This window comes from Papio anubis, chromosome 11 (assembly GCF_008728515.1).
Source record: "Papio anubis isolate 15944 chromosome 11, Panubis1.0, whole genome shotgun sequence".
In the NCBI taxonomy this organism is placed as follows: domain Eukaryota; kingdom Metazoa; phylum Chordata; class Mammalia; order Primates; family Cercopithecidae; genus Papio; species Papio anubis.
The window spans coordinates 112,388,757-112,414,974 of record NC_044986.1 but is presented as its reverse complement, the minus strand read 5'-3'; the positions used below and the strand labels follow the sequence as shown (position 1 = coordinate 112,414,974).

The window sequence follows — 26,218 nt, the reverse complement described above, 5'->3', positions numbered from 1 at the left end:
GCAATTCTCCTGCCTCAGCCTCCTGAGTAGCTGGGACTTCAGGCACCTGCCACCACACCTGGCTAATTTTTGTATTTTTAGTAGAGGCGGGGTTTCACTATGTTTGCCAGGCTGGTCTCGAACTCCTGACCTCAGGTGATCTGCCCACCTCGGCCTCCCAAAGTCCTGGGATTATAGGGGTGAGCCACCGCATTTGGCCTCAGATACCTTTTAGATGAAGTATCACCGACACCCCCCCACCCCCGCCGCCCCGCAAGACTTTCTAAATTGAAAGGAACAATTCAATTGTTCATTTTTTTTTGTTTTGTAAAGCATTTTACCCCTTATCAGTTGACCGAACAGAATGATATTTCTTACCTTTTTTGAGTAAGAAAAACAAAACGTCAAATATTGTTCAATTATGATTTAACAAAAACAATTTGTAAACGTGCTTCAATGACATGAAACAAAAAATAAGTCCACTGTAAACAAATTTTAGGGACTTAAAAAATCTCTGACATAATTTTCCTCTTCAATTTAACTTTTTTTTCCCTTGGGTTGGACTTTAAAAAAAAAAAAAAGGAATTTCTGATTACCTCTCCAATCATGTCACTGAAAAATCTTGATTGCTGAACACGTGACCAAAAAAGTGATTAGTCAGCTTGAGGTAAATGCTCAATTATCACCAAGATTGGTAAGCAATCTAAAACAGAGGGAGTGGAGATAAATTGACTTCCAAACTGCCTTAAATGGATGCAGTCGTTTAAGTTCACAGGAAATTTAACAGGGTAGTAATGAACACTGCTCTTTGACTCTATTGTTACAAGTTAGTATTATTATTTAGATTTTTCTCATCCTTTAGTACACTAATTTTGCAAGCAAGTAACTTCAGAAACTCTAATGTAAATTTCCAGTTAATAAAGATCTTGATTTAACTGGCATTATTGAGGTGTTCTTCGAGAAGGCTTTTGGAACGGAACTAGCAGGTGCAGAGGGTACTATTAAGACCCGGGTTTCAGTCCACGTTCACGTAAACCTCTCTACGAGGGCAAACTACAGGCGCCCTGCCGGAGGGCGCCGCCAGGGGGCACTCACACACAGCTGCTTTGGCCACCACAGGCGCCCCGGGGCGCTCTCTTCCCTCCTCTCGCTCATCCCAACTTCCGCCGGAAGCGGCCCTGTCAGTTGTTGTCTTCAGGTGTTTGGGATTGTTGTACTGTATACTGAGTGGGTTCGCGGCCGCCGGCCGAGTGAGGCTGGGTTCGAGGAGCTGGAGCGGGAAACTGGAGCTTAAATTCTGGCGGTGAGATGGACATTCTGAAATCAGAGATCCTTCGGAAGCGGCAGCTGGTGGAGGACAGGAACCTGCTGGTGGTGAGGACCCTGTGGTCGTGGGGGTCGGGATGGGAGAGTGAGTGTGTGTGTGTCGGGGTTTTGGGGTGAGGGTGACGATACTCAGAGGATTCGGGGCGGGGAAGGGGCTTAGCGAGTGTCCTGCCACTATCCCTGGGAGGCCCCCTTTAGATCCAACCCTTGGCGTCTCACTCTGAGGCTGGAGAATAGAGTCTGGGGCCAGGGAACTTGAGTCCCATTCGTTCTGACTTCCTAAAGCTGGATCAAAAGGAAAACACCTGGGTCTGGGGGCGGGAACCTGAGGCCAATTAACGCCCACGTCCAAAAGCCAAACCAAGAGGAAAATCCTCATCTTCCCACCACCGAGTAGCAGAAGCTCCAGGCTGCTGCTCTCCCCGCATCCTTCCCTTCCCACCGCCTCTCAGATGGGAACGGAACGTGCCCTGCATTAGCCGCGGGCCAAACACGGGCCTTCCCTTCATCATAGGGCGCCAATTCACCTGTCTTTAGCCACAGGACCAAACCCTTCATCCGGATAAGGGGTAACTGGTAGGGACCTCAGAAGGAGTACCTAAAACCCAGAAAACTTTGTAACCGGGGCCTCGAGCCGCTTGCTCGGGCCCACTCGCACCCTATGGAGTGCTATCTCGCGTTAATAAGTCCCTGCTTTTGCTGCTTCATTCCTGTGTTTTGTTACTTTCTTTGTGCGTTTTGTCCAATTCTTTGTTCAAAACGCCAAGGACCAGGACAACATACACTCACAGCCTTCCTTCCGGTAACTACTCGGGAGCCTTAGGGATGCAAGTGTGGGAACTGCAGGAAAACCTGAGGCTTTGGCTATTTCCCCCCGACTGACCCTGTTCCCCTCCAGTTTACCTAATTGCCCCCTATCCCCACTCCCACCTGTCAGCATTCTTCGGACGTTCCTCAGTTCTGAGAGTTCCCTTCTGTCGCCTTACGTAGGGTTTGTGCCCAATTGAAGCATGGAACGCTGAAATCCCAGCACTTTGGGAAGCCGAGGTGGGCAGACCACCTGAGGTCAGGAGTTCGAAACCAGCCTGGCAAACATGGTGAAACCCCGTCTCTACTAAAAATTCAAAACTTAACTGGGCGTGGTGGTGCTCGCCTGTAATCCCAGCTACTCAGGAGGCTGAGACAGGAGAATCACTTGAACCTGGGAGGCGGAGGTTGCAGTGAGCCGACATTGCACTACAGCACTCCTGCCTGGGCGACAGAGTGAGACACCGTCTCAAAAAAAAAAAAACAAAAAAAAAACGAACAGAAAAAAAAAAACATTCCTTCTAGCCAGGTGTGGTGGTGTGCGCGTCTAGTCCCAGCTGCTTGGGAGACCAAGTCGGGAGGATCGCTTGAGCCCAGGAGTTCAGGCTGCAGTAAGCTATCATCGTGCCACTGCACTCCAGCCTGGGTGAGAGAGCGAGTCCCTGTCTCTAAAAAAAAAAAAAAAAAAAAAAAAAAAAAATTAAGTAAGTAATAGAAGTTCCTTTCTAATAGTAAATCCCAATTTTTAAATTCTATTCCTCCTTCTTTCCTCTTCTTCAACACATGAAAAGTCTGTAGGCCTGTTCTTCACTGATGGGAATGCTAAGACTCTTTTGAAAAGGTACTAAAAAGGGGGAGAAAGAATTACATGATTTAGGAACTTCCTGAAGATGATCTCCCTTACTTTATGGTGTAACAGTGGCGGTTTAAAGCCACTACCTTGATTCTTGCTAAGGCTTTAGCAAATTTACCATTGCTTTTCACCTACAGTGCAGATGCGAGCAGCAGGCAGATCCGAGCGAGCAGGCAGATAATGCCTTGCTGTAGAAAACAGTTTTGACTTCATGAGTCCTCTCAGAGGGTCTTCAGGACCCATAGAAATCTGTGCATCACAGAACATCTGACTTAGATATTTGGACGTTGTGTACAATTGATGTATATGATGTAGTGTAAGTAAGTTAAAGTTCTTAGCTTGGTAGATGGCAAATTTCACGATCATTGAAACTTTAAAAACAATTAGAAAGGTGGAGGTAATAGAATGCTGTTTGGTAGGTATGGGGAAAAGCTTGTTCATATTTGTACATTAATGTTTTAATGTCTACTTTAGGGACCTTTTGCTGAGTGGTTGGGAGTATTTTAGGTATTGGAATGCACAGTTGATGTTAGGGAGGGCCAGGGTGTTGAAATCTAAGTGCTTTAAAGGGAAAAGTGAATCACAAAATATTCAGCCCACCCTCAGGGTTCACAACATGAATATTTGCATAATCATGTTCTTCGTCATTGAAGTGGACCAATCTGTAAAAATGATCATTTAAAAAAAAATCTTTATATTCTTCAGGGTCATTTATAATTTATATAAACTTTTCCTGGGTGTGTTTCATTTTTTAATTTGGTAGTTGGTTGAATTATCACCCAATTCCAGCCAGAAGATAAGATTGATTTTTCCAAGCACAGAGCAGTTCAGACCAACAAAGGGCGTACATGAAATAGGAATTAAAATACTGACATTCAGCCGGGTGCGGTGGCTCACACCTGTAGTCCCAGCACTTTGGGAGGCTGAGATGGGTGGATCACAAGATCGAGACCATCCTGGCTAACACGGTGAAACCCTGTCTCTACAAAAAAAAAAAAAAAAAAAATTAGCTGGGCATGGTGGTGGGTGTCTGTGGTCCCACCTACTCGGGAAGCTGAGGCAGGAGAATGGCGTGAACCCGGGAGGCAGAGCTTGCGGTGAGCTGATACTGTGCCACTGCACTGCAGCCTGGGCGACAGAGCGAGACTCTGTCTCAAAGAAAAAAAAAACACGAAAAACTGACATTCGTAGTTTCTATTAACAGTAATGTTAGGCATCATGCAACGAATGTTTTCTAATTTAACTTGTACAACAAGTTACCATTATTCCCATATACAGATGAGGAAACGAAGCTAAGAGAAGTTACATGACTATGAGATTATGCAGCTAGCAAGAGATAGAGCCTGGATTTGAACCCTGGTCTGTTCCTACTTCAAAGCCTGCTCTGTTATCCTGTACAAATAGAATGGATATTTATTCACCTTACAAACATAGAACTAGTTTTGATAGGGCTAATGTAAGAAAGCAGTGGAAAATTATTAGATTAACATGTGATTTATATTTTTCAAAGTGCTATATGCTATCTGATTTGAGCTTCACAACTGTTAATTAGTGCAGAAGGCAATGCTGTTTTCATGGATGATGAAATTGAGACTTAGAGGGTTACATGATCTTCTCATACTCCTTTGGCCTGCCAGGATAGATCTCAAGTCTTAGACCAACTTAAGGGTGAGTGCTCTTGCATGATGTAAGGGAACACACACAACTAGGCATCTTTTCTATTGTGTCCATGGGAAGACAGTCTTTAGATCTGCAGCTCTATCATTTCATGCAGAATAGTTGCTTCATATCTTTTATCTTTCTACATCATAGTGCCTGTCAGTAACTTTCAGACTTTTTCACTGCCGCGTTCATGGTAATGCATTTATATATATTGATCTGATACGTATGTGAAAAAAGTTTTATGAAATCTTACCACAACCGCAAATGATTTTATCATGTTTTATTCAGTCCTCCTTTTTTTAATCAGTTATTTAATTAGGTTCTTCTTAAGAAATGTAGAACACCAATTTGTGGGGATAAATTCCATGAGTCAGGGCAAACACAGATCGCAGGTGGCCCTGGAGCTGAGGAATAGCTTTGATTTTTGGTAAAATTTGTGAGTCCACAGCTTTCTGATCAATCTCATATTTCTCTTTTTCTGTACTGAAGATCTCAGCTTCCTTGTGTCTGGGCTTCTGCAGTTGCTGCTGCTTGAATAAGCATCAGTGGGATGTTTTGGGATTTTTACATTGCTGATCACAATTTTGGTTGAGGTGGCAATGACAAATTTCTGGTGTTTTCTTGGTAGAGGAACTCGATTGCGGACCAGAGGTTCAGTCACTAGGAACAAGCCATTAGCCAACTGCTTCAGGAAAACCACCCTCTTGCCTCTGTGGAATCCAGTGAGGATGGTCAGAATGGTCCTGGTGGTAATGCTGGCTCTCAGTTTTCTCACTTGTCAACTGAGGGATTTTTTGTTTTGTTTTGTTTTGTTTTGTTTTTGCCGTGGCTCAACAACTTTTGAGGCACATTTTCAGTAGGAAAATATCTAGGCATTTTATGAAGTTTAACCACCTGGGTACTACCATTCTTGTCACCACCAACCTGTTTTGTAACAGTTGCAAGAACCTTTTTCTTTTCAACCTTAGGCTTAGCGGCTGAGTACTTCCTCTATACCTGGCCTTTCTGGAATACATGGCAGATGGGGAATACCTGCCAATTCCTCTGACAAGGACAGGATTGCGCTGCAATGGGGTTTCCCCTTCTTGGGCTTCTTAGCTTTGAGGTGACCGTTTTTCACCTTGCCACCAGCCTCAGTCTTCTTGGCTTTGGGTTTCTTCTCTTTAGTATCTGGCTTCTCAACTTTTTCACCCACCATCTTGCAAGATGGGAAAGAACAAGTCCCTTTGTTTTAATTTTTTAGAAAACACTGGTCGGGGATCAGTAGATTGTTGTCATTACCGCATCTGCAGCTGGAAAACAGTTGTCTGTGTGGTATTGTTCTTCCAGAAAGAAGAGACACCTCATCTTTGGTCATTTCAAGTGGTGTCCCAGCTTTTTGTGGTTAATCCGTGATAGTTGAAACAATCAGTACTTAGCTTGTGAGTGCCTCTTTGTCAAACTGCAGAGAAGTGACTGAGATATCCTCTTACTACCTGTCCTAAAATGCCCTGCCTGGTATAACCACCCTGGGGTAAATGTGGTATCTGCATTGCTAGAACACCAGTGTTTTGGAGCCTAGAATTGGTGAGTCTTCATTTAATGCAAAAACCTCGTGGAAAACCAGGCTGCTTTAGAAACTTAATGGGGAGTAATTAGTAGTTTTACTAGTTGTAGTTATTAGGATGAGCTATGTGTAGAATTTTAGCTTTTTTTTCCTTCCAGTATTTACTGCATCTTTACTATATGCAAGATACTACAGTGTGCTGCAATAATAATGCTACAGTAATCAAAACAGCATAGTGCTGGCATAAAGACCAACAATTACATCACTAGAATATAACAGAGCACCCAGAATGGAGCGACCCTTACACAATTGTTTGAGTTTTGACAAAGACACCAAAACCAAATGGAAGGAAAGATATTTTCCGTAAATGATGCTAAACAACTGGATATCCATACGGAAAAAATAAGCAGTAACCCCTAACCCACATTATACAAAATATTCTGAAATGAAGGACCAACAGAAGGAATGGCAGGAGCCAATATGGGAGACATTGGAAAGTTAAATTAGTAAGGAGAACTGTATACTAGTTCTAATACATTGGAAAATCTAAGTGAAGTAAATGGCTAAACAGTACAAAAAAATACAAGAAATAGAAAATCTGAGCAAACCAGTAAGTGAGGAAGACATAAGAAGAATCTGTCAGCTAAGAGAAGACAGTTACTGAAGAAGGAAGGAATGAGCAGTTAAATTGAAGACTGAATGAGATCAGTCAGAGAAGTCCCTTTGGATTTGTACCTTAGACATTATTTATGATCCCAGGGAGGTTTTTTCAGTGAAACAGACTGGATGGCCATATGCTGTGGGGCTGCAAAGAGAAATAGAGGTAAGGAAGTGGACGCGGATTAAATGGTTTAATGTGGTTCTGCTGTAAATGATACCCAGGGCAGAGTCTTGAGCATACTTATATGATAATTGTCAAGAGCCAGTAGAGAGGGGAAGGATGAATATGTGAAGGAGAAAACAGCATTGATGATGAGAAGTCCCTGAGGAACTGAGGTCTGGAGTAATTGGGAAGGGATTTGCCCTAGACAAAGGAGGGTTTTCTGTTCCTCTGTGAAATGAAAGGACCAAAGCAGATCCAGGTCAGGACTGGAGTTGGGAGGAATTTGGAGGAGTTCCTGACTGGTCACTTCCGTAAAGTGAGATGGTTTAGTCATCCGCTGAAAATGAGGGGAGAATGAAAGGATGGGAAGTTCATGAGAATGGGGACAGTGGAATGGTCAGTGTAGACAATAGGAAAGAAAATGAAATGGATGAATACCCTAGGACCAATAGGCAATGTTGAGGCCCAAGTGGTTTTTGCCAGCATTGTTTTGAGCATGCTGTAGGCGTGGAGAATGCCAAGTGGACTTAAACTTACTGGTCTCAGGTCTCATTCTCAATTATTGATAGCCCCAGAGAGCTTTTATTTACATAGGATACATTTATTGATAATTACTATATTAGAAATTAAAGCCAGGAAATTAAAAAATGTATGTTCCATGTAGAAATGCAATAAACCCATAGTATGCTAACAAATATTTTTATGACAAGACGATATTTGCAAAAACCAACACTTTAGTGAGAAAAGTGACATTGTTTTAGAAATCTCTGGCATATTAGACAGTTGGATTCTATTTCTCCCTCCAATCTGTTGCTGTATGTTGTTTTTGTTCAAGTACATGAAGAAAATTCATCCACAGAAGAAGTAGTTGGGAAAAGGAGTATTTTAATAGCCTTTTCAGATTTGTGGATATTCTTCTTGATACTACACCAAAACTACACAAGTGGTTTCTTAAAGGGCAGTTACAATGTGGATTCTGAAATCATTTCAATGAATTTTTCATTCATTAAAGCCTGCTGATCTATTTTGCTCTTCGATTGGATCTTTTTACCTACATGTGATTTTGTAACATCTTGATTTTGTAATGTCATGGTTCAGTGAGTTATGCGGATCTTCTTAATGTTGACATTTTCATTAGATAATATTTAAAAATCACATTTATTAATATCACCACTGATTTCATTGGAAAAGGCTTCAAGTATTGGGAAGCTATTAAATAGCTCATGGTGCTGGGTACAAGTTTTCCACTTTTCCAGTTCTCAGTTGACACCTGGAATTTTATCATTGGTGGTAAATTCCATCATTGTTTTCTTTTAACTTTAAGCTTGTTTTGTTCAATTCTGAGAAAATGTCTACCAAACACCCAAATCTGACTAATCAAACGATTGCACAAGTGCTTTTCTTTGAGAAAACCATTCTACTTTAGTAAGTAACAGAAGTGCTTTATACATTTTATTTTTTCATGCTGATTATTAAAAGGCTGTGTACTCAAAGGTTGAGATTTAGGAAAATTACACTTTGTCAAGGACGTTCTTAAGAGAAACTAGACTTTATTTTCTTGCAAGTGCATGTTGGTGAAGAATACAGTGACTACTGGTACAGTTTGAAGGCATTGCCTTTATTTATGCTGATGCCAGTAGTCCGCCTTCCCAAATCCTCCCCCTATGTTGCTTTTGGACTGTCAGTGCAAATCTGAGCGCAATGAAAAAGGGACACATAATGTCTTAGTATATCATGAAAATAAATTTGACCTTGCAAAACCTCTGAAAGAGCCTCTGTGGACCACATTTTGAGATGTTCTAGGCTTGAGATTTTGTTAGGTGTGTTCAATGGAATTGAGACATGGTCATCACAGGTAACATAGTCAAAAAGACTGGACCATGGCCTCTGGCCTGGAGATTTTTTCCTTTCTTTCTACATATCAGCCTTTTCTGAAAGGATACCAATGTGTGTTTGCCAACTTATTTGAAATATGACAATTATATACTACCTAGTCAAAAACAATTTTAGATGCCAAAATAATATTTTGGGAGTGAAGAACTGTAGCTTGGAAGACTAGATCAGAACCAAGGGTTTAAGGACCAGAGTTCTAGCTGCTACTACTCATTCTTGCTGAGTTCTGGGAATGTCACCTAACCTAATTCTCGGCTTTCTCACCTCTAAAAAGGGGTTAATACTATTTGCCCCCACCGTACTCAGGGTAGTTTTGATGTTCAGATGATACCATCGGTTCCTTACCTCAGATAATATCTTCATCTTTATTTCTGTAAAGCTGTGCTTGTTGTGTGGTAGATAAGTCTGGAAATGTTTATTGAGTTAACGGATGAACTTTTAGAAAAACTTTATCCTGAAAGTTTTAAACATAACACAAAAATAGATAAAATTTTATGATGAGCCTCTGCATATCCTTTCCCTGAAACGCAGCTCTAGAAAATGACGTGTTCTTTTAAAACCAAAATATGATCACACCCAACAAAATTAAAATTAGTTTGTTAATTTTATCAAATACTCTTCTCACATTCATATATTTTCCAATTGAATTAAAATACCTACATACATTTGCTTTTAGAGTTGGTTTTTCAAGTCAGGTCAACATGAAGTTCGATCCTTGAATTTGCTTATTATGAATCTTGGTTTCTTTTAATGAAGAACATTGTCATTTTCTCAACTTCGCCGATTTTTTCCATGCCATTGACTTGCCGGAGAAACTGGGGCTAGTTTTGTAAAATGTCTTTGACTTGTCTGATTGCTTCCTGGCATATTGACACTTAGTTAATTCTTCTGTTCCCTACATTTAACAAGAACACTTCCTAGACGATGGCTGCGTAATTTCTGTAGTATAACATAGGTGATACATAATCTCTTACTGATGTCAAGCTTGAACATTGGGTTCAAATGGTGGCAGGCTGATCTTTCCGTTGTCACCAGCGGCTTTTTTCATAAGGTTTTAGCATCCATTGATGATCACTGCCTGAGTGAATGAGCTTTGGAACTATGAGGTGCTAAATACTTGTGTGGAGGTAGTACAGAAGTACTATTATATCATTACTGTTAATACAGTAGGGGGCAATATCTTTATTTGAACAAAGCCATCAGTGGAATAATATCCAAGAGGCAGAGCTGAGATAGCAACAAGCCTCCAAATTATGGACTGTAGATGTAACAATAAGGATAATTTTGTGTATAATGTGGAAAGGACTGACATCTTTTTAGCCACAGACAAGACTTAGAGCTTGTCTCTTTACATCAAATCATATCAAAACAAATACCTTGTGAGAGGATCATTTGAGCCCAGGGAGTTGAAGTTGTGGCCTTGATTGTGCCACTGCACTCCAGCCTGCGTGACAGAGAGATGCCCTGTCTCCAAAACAAACAAAAAAACAGAAAAAGGCACAAAACCCCCAAATATCCTTAAATCATTTTTTTAAATAAAAAGGTTCACCAAGACCACCCTGTATCTAGATTATTTTAGGAACTGACTGATATAATAAGGTTCCAGGTAACAAGAAAGAACTTACACTACTGGAATTCCCTTGTTAGGTGGGATTTCAAATGTAGGCTATATATGTCATAATTTTGTTTCTATTAGGAAAAAATAATTGAGATATACCATTTTATGTGGTTCATAATGAATCCATTTGAAGAAATTATTGAACTCAAACATTAAGAAATCAAAACATTTGGAAAATATTCTTGGTCTCCTCTTTGCGGATGACCCTGCCTACTGATTGATACTGCAAGAAAAATACTTGAACTTATCACACATCGGTGCCCTTAGTCATAGTGGAGGGTTGGTGATGTGTTTGGGGAATCAATGTATTCATCTCTGGAACCAAAAAATATTCATTTTATCAAATTCTTGAAAAACTGAAGAGTGTTTTCAAAAGGTTTCTAAAGGTACTTGTTGACTATGGGACATGAACTTTTGCCCAAGGATTTATTATTGACATAATTTTTTTTTCTTGAATAGGAAAATAAAAAATATTTCAAGCGTAGTGAGCTCGCCAAAAAAGAAGAGGAAGCATATTTTGAAAGATGTGGGTACAAGGTATGAATGTCTGCTTTTATGTTAAATTGTATATTTCTGAGTTTAAATTTATACAGCTGTTGTTAAATGACAATCATTGATCTCTGTTCAATTTATCAATGTTATACGTTAGCCTATAAATGAGAAGCCATCTGGAGAGGTATGAGTTTTTGTTTTTGCATTTTTAAAAAAATCTTGAATTCAGGAAAATACATGCATGACTTTTGGCTTGGAATGGTTTGGCTTTTTGTGGATGGCATGAAGTGGCTTGAGATCAAAGCTTGAATTTTTTTTTTTTTTTTTTTTTAAATTAAGTCCTGAATCTGAGACTGCCTTATTTTCAACTCCACCACCACTCCTCTCCCCTACCTCTCCCAATAAAACAGTCCATTTGGAAAGAGTTCAAAACATTTATTCATCTAACCACAGTAATATTAGTGGTGGTAGTTTCCCTGCCTTCTCCGGAATATTTTAAGCCATCGATTTTATGTTTGCATTGTTAATACTTACTTTCGGGTCTTAAGAACCTCCGCCTAAAGTATAAAGCCGTATATATTTATATGCCTTTGTTGTAATAAGGTATCACATTTCAAACACTGTTTAGTCTATTGGATAGAAAATGTCATCTTGAAATATTTCTTAGAAACAAATGAGTTGTCTGGAAGGCTTTGCTTGTATATTTTGGAAGAAATTAGTTGATAATGTGTTGTGGTTTTATTGGGAGGGGTTAAAGGGTATAAGGTGGAGAAGTTATGTTTAAATTATTTTAAAAGAAGACTATATCTAGCTTAATTTTTAACTCAAAGCTCAGAGGTTCTATTGAAATACTTTTGCCAAATCATAAACTTGTAATTAACCTTTTGCTTGTGAAATATCAATATAAGATAATACTTTTGTGCATGTAATGGGGAAAGTTCTGGAAATGGATTTATCCTGCATAGCATTTTTAGAAGGAAGCATGAGGAATGCACATGGTATGTATATGCATTTGGTTTGATTTTGTAGTGCTGGGAGAAGACAAGTATTAAAGAAAAATGTAGTTTTCAAAAGATACCAAGAAGTGACTTAAAAAATATTTTAAAATGTAATTATATTTCTGACATGTTTTTAAAATATGGGAAAGTTTATACTTGTATTTTGATTTTTTTCCGTAAAGGTATTTATTTGCTTAATTAGGAAATGAAAATAAGTTTTAAGTTAATAACCATTGAGTAGATAGATATTCAGAAAGGAACTCTCATTTTTGCCTTGCCCAGTGTTGTCTTACACACACTTGGTTTGGAATAAGAATCACTTACATAGGTTTACTCTGCTGGCTTGTGGCATTCCCAGATTCCTAAATTTGAACCTTTTCAGCTATTTTATAAGGTAGGAAAGTAACTTAATATAGTGGCAGTTTTTACTTTTGTTTAGTGTGCTTTTTGTTTGTTTGTTTGTTTATATAGAGGAAAGCCCTGAAGCAAAATAATTACTGTAAAGATAATTGTTTATAACTTTGAGTCCAGCTGACGAAATGACTTAGATCTTTTCCCCAGAGCTATTAACTGCCATTGTATAATTAAATGTGTTTTTAATCTTGAGATTTTTAGAGAAATACGTTTTCATGCTTGAAAAGTAAAGCACAGGTGTTTCTTTCTAAAGATTTTTAAAGATTTCCGTCTTGGTAGTATTGACATAGTATTCATTACTTTTATTCTTTTGTAGAAATGAGTTAGCATTTTTTAAGGCTTGATGCTGTTTTGACCTGTGAAAATAGAAAGGCTTAGTTTGTTACCTTAATTTTACCTCAATATCAATTAGTTATGGTAAACATAAGCTTGAACTGTAAGCTATAGAATCATGAATTATGTAATTTTCACCATATAGCCTTTCTTAATGTGAGTTTCTTCCTTAATGTTGATCTTCTTTTATGTTCTTTTGATCTTACTCCCACTTTCAGCATTGTGGATTTATCTTATGGTCAGATGGGAAACCACGTTTCAGTATCTTTTTACAGACTCCACAAAGGGGCTTGTAAATTGCTGAATTCAGTTTTCCTAAACTGAGACTTGAGCAACAGATTTGAGAAAATATATGAAGAGATTGTTTTTCCTACAGGTTCATATGAACAAAAATGCCCACTCTTTCCCTGGGTGGCATTAATAGAGAGGTGCTTTTTTCCTTATATTTCTACAAGGTTGGTAGCTCAGTTTGTGGACCAACTCTGTGTAGCACTAGGAATTTTTCTGTGTGTCCAACAGTGATTTTCATACGTTTGGAATAATACGTTTTGAAAAGCAGGATAGGAAAAGCTAGAGCTTGAAGCTTCACAGGTTGCTGTTGGAAAGAAATTCTTTTCTTTTGTCTTCACTTTGAAGCTGAGCAAGAATCAAATAACCCTGCAAGACAATTTAAAGAAGAAGAGCAAGTTGATTGTTTTTCAGGAAAAAGTACAGTCTTTAGAATCTGGGGAGAAAGAAAGTGCAAATTTCAGCCCTGTTAAATTTGGATTTTGGAAATCATGACAGTCGTGTCACTCTTTTTTTTTTTTTTTTTTTTTGAGATGGAGTCCTGCTCATCGCCTAGGCTGGAGTGCAGTGGCGCGATCTTGGCTCACTGCAAGCTCAGCCTCCCGGGTTCACACCATTCTCCTGTCTCAGCCTCCCAAGTAGCTGGGACTACAGGCGCCCGCCACTACCCCTGGCTAGTTTTTTTGTATTTTTAGCAGAGACGGGGTTTCACCGCGTTAGGCAGGATGGTCTCGATCTCCTGACCTTGTGATCCACCCGCCTCGGCCTCCCAAAGTGCTGGGATTACAGGCGTGAGTCGTGTCACTCTTTTATAGCAAGGATGCTGATTCCTCTGTGCATGCTCTGGACTTGTGATGCCCCTGACGTGAATATGTTTGACTCTCTTTTACAAGCATGCACGTTTATTATGAGCTCTTTGCTCAGAGGAATATTAGAAAATCTTCAGTGTTGAAAACATATTTAATTTCGGTGAATAGCTAAGGTAATAGAATGATAAATATCAACTATATTTTTAAAGCTGAATTTCATTTCTTTTGGCTATTAATATAGATACAGCCAAAAGAGGAGGACCAGAAACCATTAACTTCATCGAATCCAGTGTTAGAACTTGAACTGGCAGAGGAAAAATTACCTATGACACTTTCTAGGCAAGAGGTAAGTTTATTTGTGATTGTTTCATGAGAATCAGATCTCCACGGTGTTTACATTTATCTCCAACTTTTCCGATAAGTTAAATGTCATTCTTTCCTGTGTAAAATGACTTACCTAAAAATGCTGTGCAGTTAGTTTTCTTCATGAAGTTCTAAATTACTCACTGCTTCTTTTCTTGATATTATTATCTTTTTTAGAGCTTAACCTTCTGAACTTTAAAAAATAAACATGAATATATTCAAAAATAAGTGTAATTAAATGTACTTATGCTAAATATTTGTAAATTATTTTAATTATTATAGTATTTTGTAACATACTTCCCTTTCCCTTATTTAATAATACATCTCTCCAGATTAAAATATGGAGATCGACACAATTTTGAATGAGTGTGTCATTTCCCATTGCTTGTTTGCTCCATAATGTTTGTTTATTTATTTATTTTTGAGGCAGAGTCTCACTGTGTCACCCAGGCTGGAGTGCAGTGGTGCAATCTTGGTTCACTGCAATCTCTGCCTCCAGGGTTCAAGTGATTCTCCTGCCTCGGCCTCCTGAGTAACGGATTACAAGCATGTGCCACCACACCAACCTAATTTTTTGTGTGTGTTTTTAGTAGAGATGGGGTTTCATCATGTTGGCCAGGCTGGTCTCAAACTCCTGACCTCAAGCGATCCTCTGCCTCGGTCTCCCAAAGTGTTGGGATTACAGGTGTGAGCCCCCACGCCTGGCCACACCATAATATTTAAAAAATCATCTATTGATGATCATTTAGAATACTTATTATAAATAATACTAAGATGAACATGCTATGTAGACATCATTGCATACATTATAATGTGTGATTATTTCCTTTGGAAACATTTCTAGAAGCATGATTTTTAGGTTAAAGACTGTGTGTGTGTGTATATATATGTGTATATATATATATATTTTAAGACTATGTATATTTTTAAGACTTGATACATATTACCAGATAGCTCTGTAGGTATTAGCCATGTTGTGCCACTTTATACTCCTAGCTGTGGTGTTTATAGTGTCTGTCTATACCTTGATCAGTATCAACTATTATTTTACTTAAAAAAATCATGCAATTTAAAGATATTCATGTGATATAAAGAAATCAAATGAATACAGAAGGCTGTAAAACAAACATTTCTTCCCTTTTTCTTATCTTCCATTTTCCCCCACTTACCCTCTGCCCCCATCAGTCCTTCTCCTACGCAGTTCTTCACTTGTACAAGCATCAGTGTGTATGTGTATACCCTTTTTTCCCTTTCACACAAATGACATTACATGCATTTGTACCTTAGTCTTTTCACTTAAAAATACATTTTGAAGGCCATTTTATGTTGGGGTGTGTGTGTGTATGAACATTTTTCACAGTAAACGTGGTTTTGGCAGGTTACCTGGTCTGTTTCTGGATTTCCGTATGTCTGAATGAGGGTAACAATTGGGTCTACCTCAGGAGACTTTCATGATAAAATAAGGTAATACATGAAGAGAACAGTACTTAATCATGAGTTACTCAACAAATTTAGGTGTTGTTTTTAGTAGTAGTTCTGCAATTTATTACAATTAGCTCTTTACTGATAAATTAGTTCTAGTTGTTTGCCTTTACATACAGTGCTGAGGTGAACTTCCTTATACATATGTCTTGATATTTGTATGAGTTTATCAGTAGGGTAATTTCCTAGGAAAAGAATTTCTGGTCAGAGAGTGTGTCTATGTAATTTTCGATGGTGTGTGGAATTGTCCTACAAAGAAGCTGTGCCAATTTACATTCCAACTGTAAGTATATCAGACTTCCTAGCATTTCTGTCAACTGTTTATTTTAAAATGTTGCAGCCTTTGCCAATCTGAAAGCAGTATTATTACTTTAAATTTTTGCCAAACTGATGGGTGAAATAGGTACCTTGTGTTAATGTGAAACTTTCTGTTAGTTATGATTAGAATTGAACATGTTGTCATGTGTTTAGTGGTCATTAATGTCTCTTCATTTGTGGAATTGCTGTTTTTATATTGTGAAATTTGTCTTTATTGATTTGCAGATCAACATGTTTATATGTTAAGGGTGTTAACCTGTGTTCATAAGTGTGTATGTATCAGATGTACATAGCATATATATATATATTTATCAGTGTATCATTTGTTTTTTGCCATGCAGAAGTTTTACATTTTTATGCTGTAACATCAGTCTTTTTCGTTATTTATTTATTTATTTTTGTCTTGGGCATCATGCTTAGAAAGGTTTCCTCTATTCCTAAGAGTTAAAAAAAGATATGTTAATTTTTTTCCACTACCTTTATGAACTCATTCTTTATATATAAAAAATATAATTTTCTTTATATTTTATTTTTGTATCTCAAGTGAGCATGTATTAACTTCATAGTCAGAAAAATACTTGAAATTTCATGTCACTTATATTTTTTAGAATTCTGTTACTTTTTGATTTTTCGAGACAAAGTTTCGCTGTGTCTCCCAGGCTGGAGTGCACTGGCATGATCTAGGCTCACTGCAACCTCCACCTCCTGGGTTCAAGAGATTCTCAAGCCTAAGCCTCCCGAGTAGCTGGGACTACTGGTATGCACCACCAGGCCTGGCTAATTTTTGTATTTTTAGTAGAGACGAGGTTTTGCCATGTTGGCTGGGCTGGTCTTGAACTCCTGACTCAGGTGATCTGCTCACCTCCACCTCCGAAAGTGCTGGGATTACCGGCAAGGGCCACCACACCTGGCGTAGAATTTACTTTATCTTTAAACATTGAAAAGCTTGAGTTAAAAGACGAAGTAGTTTTAAGAAGTTGTTCTTTTTGTGAGATCCATCATTATTAAACCATTGTTACTGATTAATAGTGGTACATCAGTTAAGTACTAGACATGATGTGGGGAAGAAGTTCCTGCCTTTGCTCAGGGAGCATGTATTGAAATAGTAAAAGAGGACTCAGAGGCTTAAGTTCTTTCAGTGATGTCCCTTTAGTCTCTGTGTCATTTTTGTGGGGTGGTGGTGGTGATGGTGGTGTATTTCAGCTTCTTTATTTAAAAAATTCGAATAATAGAATTCTTGCACCAAAAGAAACTTTGAGGTCAGGTAGTTTATTACCTTGCCTTTAGACAGAACCACTGTTATATAATTCCAGATAGATGAGAGTTAGCTATTTAAACTGATAACCAGAAAAATATTATGCACTCCTCACAACATGGCCTAAGGTATAGCACCCAATCTTAAGCAGTGTTTTGCAGTAATAACTAGCTCACATTCCCTTTCTTTTTTTCTGTTTAGGTTCTTTTTGTCTTTGACTGACTTAGGGTCATCTTTCATCTTTGAGTCCTCAGTAGTCTCTTCCTGTTCTACCTCTGTAGTTGCGGATAGGGCTGAATGGAAGTCATAGAAATATAGTGTCTAGATCGAAGGCTTATGTATTCTGTCCTTCTCACAGGTTGACATGTTTGCAGTATTATTTTTTAGTTCTACATTACCACATGCTTATGACAGACATTGCACAAGAGGAAACTTTCAGGGGAATGATGACTGACTCTAGAAACCATCATGTGAAGATGAGGTGAAGGAATTGAGAATGCTGAGGCTGGAGAGAAGAATTACTAGAGATATCCTTAGAAATCCAATGAAAGTACCTCTGATTTTGGAAAATCGGAATATTCTCTGTAGTTTCATAAAGTGGAACTGGGATAAATGGGTAGAAGTTTGAGGGAAGTAGGTATCAGTTTTGAGAAGCAAAACGTATCTGTCCAAACAATGGGATGGGATGTTTCACAAAGAAATGTGATTCCTGTCGTTTGTCAGACAGGGACCTGACAAGGGTGTTTGTGAGGTCATTTCTGCATTGATTGGAGATAGTGCTAGATGACCTGTTAAATTTGTTTTAATATCAAACTTCTGTTAATCCAGTGAGAGCCCTCCCAATGGATTTTGGGTGTGATGCTGTTTATGCTCCCAGGTAAAGCTCTTGGTGTTTCTTATTACTGCTTTTTAAAAAAATTTTGGACTAATCTTTATTACATTTTCTGTTTCTTTCTTCCTTTTTAAAATGACATATAGCATGTATATAAAGTGTATGAAACGTATTAGGGCAACATACGTTACACATGTATGAATCATTATGAATAATTACAAAATAAATATTCATATAACCATCACCCAAGTTTGGAAATAGGTTTTCAGCATCTTAAAAGCTCTGCATATGCAGATTATAACTCCCTCTTTTCTGAGGGAGAAAATTTTGGTTTGATGGTGGTATTACAATGCGGACTCTCCATTATGGTAGTTATCACCTGGCTTCCAGATTTGATTTTCCTTCCTCTATAAATGCTGTCATTCCCTCCTATCTTAGTGTTTTTCCTATGTGTCCTGCTGCACAGATTGGTCCTATCGAAGCACTGAGCTAAACGACTTAAACTTCATGGTTACTTAAGGTGTGATGATAATACAGTATATCTGTTCATGGAAAATTAAAGAATAAACAGCTTACTTTTTGCATCTACATTTCAAAACAAGTGTTTGATCACCAAGAATATGCTGGCATAGGGATTACTATTGTCTTTCCATTGTTTTTAAAAGAAGACTAAGAACAGTTATAATGATGTAAAATGAGGGCCACATACATGCCCCTTTTCTTACAAAAAAGAATTTTGTTTTAATCTCGCAGTGGAAGAGGTGGTTTATATGAAGGGCTTTCTTTAGACTTGAATTGTAAAGTCAGAGGTCAGACCACTTTCTAGGAGCTATTTGGTAATAAAATTAATAACAGTGACTTTTGAGTCAAAATAGATTTTTAACTAAAGTACTTGATTTTCTGTTTGATTTGGAAACATCTTTGTTTAGCTTAATTGAAATGATTTAAAATATTTGAAGGAATTTATACTTTACACAGAAGCATGTATTTGGATAATTAGCTTTGTTAAACACCAGGCTTGGCTTTTAAGGTACAATATACAAATTGTTTTTGAGATGTTTAGTTTTTTCCTCTCTCAGAAGTTAAATAGCTGGATACAGTAGCACATGCCTGTAATCCCAGCACTTTGGGAGCCCGAGGCAGGTGAGTCACAAGGGCAGGAGATTGAGACCATCCTGGCCAACATGGTGAAACCCCGTTTCTACTAAAAATACAAAAATAAGCTGGGTGTGCTGGCATGCACCTGTAGTCCCAGCTACTCGAGAGGCTGAGGCAGGAGAATTGCTTGAACCCGAGAGGTGGAGGTTGCAGTGAGCCAAGATTGCGCCACTGCACTCCAGTCTGGGCGGTAAAGTGAGACTGTCTCAAAAAAAAAAAAAAAAGTTAAATAATTTACTGGGTGTCTGTTTCACTTTGTAGGTAATCAGAAGATTGAGAGAAAGAGGAGAACCAATCAGACTATTTGGAGAAACTGATTATGATGCTTTTCAGCGTTTAAGGAAAATAGAGATCCTCACACCAGAAGTTAACAAGGTAAGAGGACAGAACAAAGCTAGAAAAATACGACTGTACTGCATTCACTGGAATAGAGTTTGACTAATTGCATTATTGTAGGCAACAATGGAAAAATAAAGTGGGCAGATTATTGCTGCTGAATGGAAGTTTTCATTAATTTTTTGAAAAGCACATATCTTAAGTATAACATTTAATGCATTTTGACAAATACATACAAGCATATAACCACTGCCCTTATAAAGAAGTAGAACAATTTTGTCACCAAAGAAATTCCCCCGAGAGCATCAGGAACAATAGCGAATGGATGCTGGGCTTAATACCTGGGTGATGGGACGATCTGTGCAGTAAACCACCATGACACACATTTCCCTATGTAACAAACCTGTTCATCTTGCACCTGTACCCCTGAACTTAAAAGTTAAGAAAAAAGGAAAAAAGGAAATTTCCCCAGTACCCCTTCTCAGCCAATCCCCATATTTCTCCTCGTCCCCTCCTGGGCAGCCACCATTTGAATTTTGGCATCATGGATTAATTTTGCTTGTTCTCATATTTCATACAGATAGACTCATAGATTGTGTGTCTGGCTCCTTATGCTCAGCATAACAGTTTAGGTTCATCCATGTTATTGCGGATACCACTAGTTTCCTTTTCATTTTCCAGTGATACTCAGTTGTATGAATATATCAAACTTTGTTTCCAGCTTTGGGCTATTAGAAATAAAACTGCTGACTGGGCGCGGCGGCACATGCCTATAATCCCAGCACTGTGGGAGGCCGAGGTGGGTGGATCACAAGGTCAAGAGATCGAGACCATCCTGGCCAACATGGTGAAACCCTGCCTCTACTAAAAATACAAAAGTTATCTGGGTGTAGTGGCGTGTACCTATAGTCCCAGCTACTTGGGAGGCTGAGGCAAGAGAATCACTTGAACCCACGAGGATGGCGGTTGCAGTGAACTGAGATCGCGCCATTGCACTCCAGCCTGGCGACAGAGCGAGACTCCATCTCAAAAAAAAAAAAAAAAGGAATAAAACTGCTAGGCCATTCTTATGCAAATCTTTTTTTTGAACTATGTTATTTTTCTTGGGTAAATATGTTACGACTCTTGGGGAGATACCTAGAAGTAGAATTGCTGGATAGTAAGAGTAGATGTATCCTTAACTTCATAAGAATTGCCAGTCATTTCCAAACCCCAGCATGTGGTATTGTTAGTCTTTTTAATTTTAACCATTCTCTTGTGTGTCTGGTAGTAGCTCATTGTGGCTTTAATCACATTGCCTGATGACTAAAGATGAGGAGCATCTTTTCATAGACTTGTCTTCATTTGTGTAGTGTCTATTGAAGTCTCTCCTTATTTATTTATTTTTGAGGCAGAGTCTCACTCTGTCACCTACGCTGGAACGCAGTGGCATAATCATGGCTCATGGCAGCCGCAACCTCCTGGGCTTAAGCAGTCTTCCCACCTCAGCCTCCCAAGTAGCTGGGATTACAAGCGCCTTTTGTTCATTTTAAAAATAAACTTGTCTTTTTGTTAATGGGTTATAGGAATTCTTTATATATTCTGGATAGAAGTTCTTTGTCAGATATACGAATATTTTTCTTTTTTTTTTCTTTTTTTTTTTTTGAGAGGGAGTCTCGCGCTGTCGCCCAGGCTGGAGTGCAGTGGCCGGATCTCAGCTCACTGCAAGCTCCGCCTCCCGGGTTTGCGCCATTCTCCTGCCTCAGCCTCCCTATAGCTGGGACTACAGGCGCCCGCCACCTCGCCCGGCTATTTTTTTGTATTTTTTAGTAGAGACGGGGTTTCACTGTGTTAGCCAGGATGGTCTCGATCTCCTGACCTCGTGATCCGCCCGTCTCGGCCTCCCAAAGTGCTGGGATTACAGGCTTGAGCCACCGCGCCCGGCCACGAATATTTTTCGTGACTAGTTTTTTGTAGTTTATGGCTTACCTGTTCTCTTAATTGAATCTTTTGCTGAACAGAAGGGGGTGTGTGTGTGTGTGTGTGTGTGTGTGTGTGTGTGTGTATACACACACATGCTTTTTGTTAATGGATTATAGGAATTCTTTATATATTCTGGATATAAGTTCTTTGTCAAATATACGAATATTTTTCGTGACTAGTTTTTTGTAGTTTATGGCTTACCTGTTCTCTTAATTGAATCTTTTGCTGAACAGAAGGGTGTGTGTGTGTGTGTGTGTGTATACGCACACATGGTTTTTGAGTCAGGGTCTCACTCTCACCCAGGCTGGAGTTCAGCATGGTCATGGCTCATTGCAGCCTCTAGCTCCTGGGCTTAAGCGATCTCCCACCTCAGCCTTCCAAGTACCTGAGACCACAGGTGTGCGCCACTAAGCCCGGCTGATTTTTTAACTTTTATAGAGGTGGGGCCTCCTCATGTTGCCCAGGCTGATCTTGAACTCCTGGACTCAAGGGATCCCTCCGCCTTGGCCTCCCAAAGTGCCCGGCCCAGAAGTTTTTTATTTTGATGAAGTCCAATTTATTGATTTTTCCTTTTATGGTCATTGCTTTTTGTGTCCTGCTTAAGAAATCTTTGCCTATCCCAAGGTTTCAAATAGATATTCTTTATTTTCTTCTAGAAGCTTAGTATTATAGTTTTTGCTTTTACATTTAAGGCTCTGATCTTGTTTTACGGCTTAGCATATGGTTTATTCCACAGGCTCTTGAAAAGAGTATTGTTTTGCTTTCATGATACAGTTCTACAAATGCCAATGATGATAGTGTTGTGCAGATCTTCTGTGGCCTTGCTAACTTTTTATCTACTTGCTTTCTGAATTATTGAGAAACAGGTATGGTTATCTATGACTATGTAACAGACTACTCCAAAACTTTCTAGTGTTTGTTTATTGTAAAGAATTTATTATTACAGAATCTGTTTTTGGTGACTAACAAGCCACCCTGAAACCTGGTAGCTTAAGATAATTTTTTATTGTCTTAATTACCACTTCTGTGGTTTGATTGGGCTGGATTGGGCAGTATCTTGCTTGGGGTCTTTCTTGTGATTGCAGGGAGATGAAGGCTGTGGCTGAAGTCATCTGAGGCCTCTCCTGGACTGGTCTTCTAAGCTGATATCTTGCCCCTTTCCTGGCATCACAGTTGAATGGCGGGAATAGCTGGGGCTGGCCAGGCCTGCTCCCCGACCTGCTCCCTCTCTGCTAGCCTGGGCTGTCTCACTGCTTTCTTCGTTGCCAAACCACTTTCCTGCTTCACTTCCCAGCATTGCCATTCCAGCCCCACAACACTAGCAGTTGCCTTCAGTCCTCTGTGTCTGTAATGATCACTTTTCCTTTGCTTGCTGTGTTTCTGTCTTGTATGCTCTAGTTGAAATCATGTTTTTATACTTTCACATGCAATTCAATGACCACATCTTTTCTCGGAATCTATTTTTGATCCCAGTCAGAATTAATTGTTTCCTTCTCCATGCGCCTATGAGTAAACCTTTGTTAGGGTACTTACTGTTTTTTTACTATTATTAGAGTTATGTGCATATTTATTTCTTCCTGGTGGGCAAAGGCTGTTTTACCTTTGTATGCCAAGTCTTGTGCCGTGCATCTAGAGGTTTTGAGGAGAAAGCACAGGAGCACAAGGTCTGGATTCCATTCCTGGATTATAATCACCAATTATGTGACCGTTGGCAAGTCTTTTAATCTGTTTGAGCCTTGGAATCCTCATTGGTAAAACAGAGGCAGTGATACTTGTCTCACCGGAATGCGCTGAGAATTCAACGAGGTGACCTCTGGGAACGCCTGGCGTCATACTTTATACACAGCAGGTGATCAGTCAGTGCTTGAGAAATTATAAGTGTTTTGAGTTGAATGTTTCTCTTCTGTGTTTATAAAGTGACAGTAGACAATGATCAGATGCTTTCCGTGTAAGAACGTTAGGAGTTAACATTGGTCGAATGTGCACTGTGCTCCAGTAACTGTTAAAAGCACATCGTCCATTTCTTAGTTTACTTGAGTTGATGTTTGCGAGGTTCTGGAACAGCCTCATCACATAGTAACTGTTCAGTGAAATAAAAAATAGCATCCTCATGACAGCCCTACATAGTAGATGGTGCCGTTACTCCTATTCTGTAGGTGAGGCTACTGAGGCATACAGGGGTTAAGCAAACTGTTGAAGAGCTGTTTAATAGTATGTGGCAAGGATTTGAACCCAGATAGCCTTCACTCTCAACCATTACCCTATAGCCGCCTCACGGCCATGTTTCCTTGGCTCTTAAACCTTGCAGCTGATTCTCATTCATTTTTAGGAAGATGAGGCTTCCATTTTTCATTAAATGGTCATGAACCATACGTGCATAAAATGTGAATTTGCTGGTTTGCTAGAAACATAGCTGAGAACCTGGGATATAGATGAGGCACCAATTTTATTACACCGACATTTCTGAATGTTTTGGGAGTTCACGGTAGTTGAGGTTAGACATTGTAAATGAGCTGGGCAAATGGCTTGGGGACTCTAATGAGACCTGCCACTTTCACTAAGCCTCATTAGAAAATTACAGCATTTATGAAGATTCTTATTTAGATTCGTCACTCACGTGTATTTTTTTTCTGACCAGCAGACTGGCCATTGTTCATGCATTGTTTTAATTTAAATATGTCCATAAGAATTAACTTTAAACGAACAGTAATGATACTTGTGTGATAAATTGATGTCATTTGAGTTCCTGCTTTTGCTGAACTCTTAACTTCTTGTGGGGGGAAAAATACTTGCAGTTACTAATGAAAAATCAAAGGTGAAACAACAGTGAAATTTTGTAACAGTTGTTCTTCCTTTTTTACTTTTCTTAGGGATTGAGGAATGATCTGAAAGCAGCCTTGGACAAGATTGATCAGCAGTACCTCAATGAAATCGTCGGTGGTCAGGAGCCTGGAGAGGAAGACACACAGAATGACCTGAAAGTTCATGAGGAAAATACCACAATTGAAGAGTTAGAGGTAATCTCTATACCAAGCCCAGCACATAACTGGCACCCTTCTTTCCTGTGGAGCAGATGGCTGAGTCGGGCAGATTGTTGAGTGCAGAGCACACTGTCATCTTTGGTCTTTGTTTATTTACTCCCTGCTTTTATTTATTTACTCCCCTTTTTCTCATCCTCCACTCACATTCCCCTACTTCCTGCCTTCAAAAGGAACCCATTCTAATATGTTGGATGCACATCCTTCTGTTTGTTGCTGCTCTTGTGACCTGCAGTGTTTTGTGAGCATGTATTTTTGATTTACAGAAATGATGTTATGCTGTGACATTCTTTATTCTGTTTTTTACTTGTCTTTTTTTCATTTAGCGCTATGTTTTTAAGAGCCATCCTTGATGCTGTATGTACATTGAATCCTTTGCTTTTAATTGCTACATAGGATTCCATGTGTTATGCCATTCACTGCATTTGACTTTTTGTTCTCCTGTAATGATGGACAGCTAGATTGTTCCCAGCTCCCTCCTACCACAGACAGCTTTCTGATGAACAGTCTTGTGCATAACCATGATGGCCTAACAAAATGGGATTGTGGGATTTATATATGTATATTTAACTTGTCTAAGTACTGTCAAGTTGCTCTCTGGAATGGCTGTCCTAGTCTACACCCAGCAGTGTGAGGCCCTCGTGTCTTTCAAGCCCTGCTAACGCTTGGCAATATCTTGCTGTCTAATTTTTGCCACAGTGCTGCTTGTGGAGTGTTAATGTATAATCTTAATGAAAAAGCAATTTTGTATCATGTAAGTATCTAACATGTAAAATAAATATGGGTTAAAGTTCTTAATGCTTAAGGAAACATAAACTGTTATTTTTATGTTTCCTTTAATTCCTGGCTCTTGCACGTGTAGCTGTCCCTCTGAATGAGATCATAGTTGAGGAAGATGTCATTTTAATCCCCTCCTTCCTCCAATACCTGTCTATGGTCCCTAAATTTTACTAAAATAATTGGTATGGGCAACCAGTTGTGTGCTTCCCCCCCCATTGGTGTATTTATTTATTTATTTTTAAAAAACAGCTTTATTGAGATATTGACATACCATACAATTGACCAATGTAACATATACAAATCAGTGGTTTTTAGTATATTCACATGGTGGTGCAACCATCATCACAATCTAATTTTAGAACATTTTTGTTCCCCCACCCGAAAAGAAATCTCACATTCATTACCACCTCTTGACTTTTCATAAAAGATAACATGCTCTCCAAGTTTAAGTGGCAAATCCATGTTTTTTGGTTTTGATTTCTTATCTAGAAATTCCATCAGGTTTTTAAGTAAAAATTGAACAGCATGTGTGACCAACAGCCATGTTTAGACTGGTGTTGGTAATATATATGTGTAGTTGTTGCTTTGTATTAATGAACAGAAGTATTGTTTGTTTTTCTTCAGGCGCTGGGAGAGTCCTTAGGGAAAGGCAATGATCATAAAGACATGGACATCATCACCAAATTCCTCAAGGTGCGTGTCTTAGGCCAGGGGAGGAGGACGCCTTGGATCCTTACGAACTATTCTTATATTTTTGGATTACCAAGGGTTAAAGGCTGGAATGGGAAAACCTCAATACACATTTCTCGCACATACATGATGTTTATGATATCGCTATGCACTAGATATAGCA

The 26,218-nt window shown here is 39.0% G+C and overlaps 1 protein-coding gene across 2 annotated transcripts in view; it reads left to right on the top strand.

Moving 5' to 3' along the window:
• The first annotated feature begins 1,014 nt into the window (after positions 1–1,014).
• PRPF18 (pre-mRNA processing factor 18) overlaps positions 1,015–26,218 on the top strand; it is a 44,473-nt gene continuing 19,269 nt past the window's right edge. The window contains exons 1-7 of one of the 2 annotated variants that reach the window (XM_009214001.3): positions 1,136–1,353; positions 10,967–11,044; positions 11,157–11,183; positions 14,083–14,187; positions 19,511–19,624; positions 24,418–24,564; positions 25,990–26,058. In XM_009214001.3, coding sequence (XP_009212265.1) covers positions 1,288–1,353; positions 10,967–11,044; positions 11,157–11,183; positions 14,083–14,187; positions 19,511–19,624; positions 24,418–24,564; positions 25,990–26,058 — 606 coding nt within the window. In that variant the 5' untranslated portion in view covers positions 1,136–1,287. Of the gene's footprint in view, positions 1,354–10,966; positions 11,045–11,156; positions 11,184–14,082; positions 14,188–19,510; positions 19,625–24,417; positions 24,565–25,989; positions 26,059–26,218 lie in introns of both variants that reach the window. The other variant, XM_003903398.2, reaches the window with a different exon arrangement.